Source organism: Bison bison, unplaced genomic scaffold (assembly GCF_000754665.1).
Source record: "Bison bison bison isolate TAMUID 2011002044 unplaced genomic scaffold, Bison_UMD1.0 scf7180017862568, whole genome shotgun sequence".
In the NCBI taxonomy this organism is placed as follows: domain Eukaryota; kingdom Metazoa; phylum Chordata; class Mammalia; order Artiodactyla; family Bovidae; genus Bison; species Bison bison.
The window spans coordinates 7574-8938 of record NW_011493140.1 but is presented as its reverse complement, the minus strand read 5'-3'; the positions used below and the strand labels follow the sequence as shown (position 1 = coordinate 8938).

The 1365-nt window shown below is 66.3% G+C and overlaps 1 gene segment (V, D, J or C); it reads left to right on the top strand.

Moving 5' to 3' along the window:
* LOC104983425 overlaps positions 1-1359 on the top strand; it is a 4252-nt gene extending 2893 nt beyond the window's left edge. The window contains 2 exon segments of the C gene segment in view: positions 802-1014; positions 1181-1359. Coding sequence covers positions 802-1014; positions 1181-1264 — 297 coding nt within the window.
* The last annotated feature ends 6 nt before the right edge of the window (positions 1360-1365 follow it).

The window sequence follows — 1365 nt, the reverse complement described above, 5'->3', positions numbered from 1 at the left end:
TGGGGAGGTCATCCCTGTGCCTGAAAGGGGCCCAGGCCAGGAGCCCTGAATGTCCAGGGCAGGGACCTAGCTGCTCCCTGTGGACACGGAGCCCAGACCACAGACAACAAGCCCCAGCCCCGCACGCACACGAGACAGCCCACACCAAGCCTCCTCCACACGCACTCAGGTGTGCATCCGCACATGAGCACACTTCACCCCGTCACACCCACACGCCTGCACACACTCAGGTCTCGCACTCGGGGACCCATGGGGTGACCCCACGGGCCCAGACCAGAGCTGGGTCTTGTGAGCCCTCCCTGTGGACACCAGCTGGGCCCCACCCTCCAGCGCCCATGGGCTGCTCAGTGGCCCTTTCCCACACTGAGCACACTGACCAGGTCAGACATCTGTCCCTCGCCTCCCCTGGGGCACCCACGCCCCTCCCTAGCAGGCTTAGATCCCCACTCAGCCCCTCGTCCCGACACCCTCACCCCTCGGGCACAGCACCCCTCAGGCCCGGTGCTGTCAGCCCTCCCTCCCCGGGGGCAGGGCCCAGGAACGTGTGCTCTCCTGACCCTCCTGGCTCCAGGCCTGGCCCCTAGGGCAGAGGAGGCCCGGAACTGAGCTTCTGTCCTGCGGGGAGGTGGGGTCAGGGCCCCAGCTCAGGGCACAGCTCAGGATGGGAGCAGGACACCACAGGCCAGGCCCAGGCAGTGGCCAGGGCTGGAGGGGTTGGGGCTGGGGCTGGGCCCCAGAGACTGACCTCAGGTGACCCCTGCCTGGCCCATGGGGAGATCACGCCACCTTCCCCCCACCCAGAGGGAGCCCTGCCCTACCCCAGTGACCCTGCCCAGCCCCCCGTGGGCAGACACAGCACTGACCACCCCTCCCTGTGCAGACCTGCTGCTGGAGGAGGAGATCTGTGCGGACGCCCAGGACGGGGAGCTGGACGGGCTCTGGACGACTATCTCCATCTTCATCACACTCTTCCTGCTCAGTGTCTGCTACAGCGCCACCGTGACCCTCTTCAAGGTGGGAGGCCACCCTGCTGGCCCTCGGGCCCCCTCTGTCCCCAGGATCCCCTCAGAGCCCCTCATCAACCATTGACTGTCCCTCACTGTCCACTCGCTGTCCACTCCCTGTCCCTGGGAGCAGCCCGGTGAGATTCAGGCTGCACTCACCCCACTCTCCCCGGCAGGTGAAGTGGATCCTCTCATCCGTGGTGGAGCTGAAGCAGTCGATCACTCCCAACTACAGAAACATGATCGGACAGGGCGCCTAGAGCTCCTGTGGGCCACACCCGGACCACCTCAGACCCGACTGGACCACACCTGTCCACTCGTGACTCTCAGCCTGGGCCAGGTCTGTCCCATTGCCTTATGA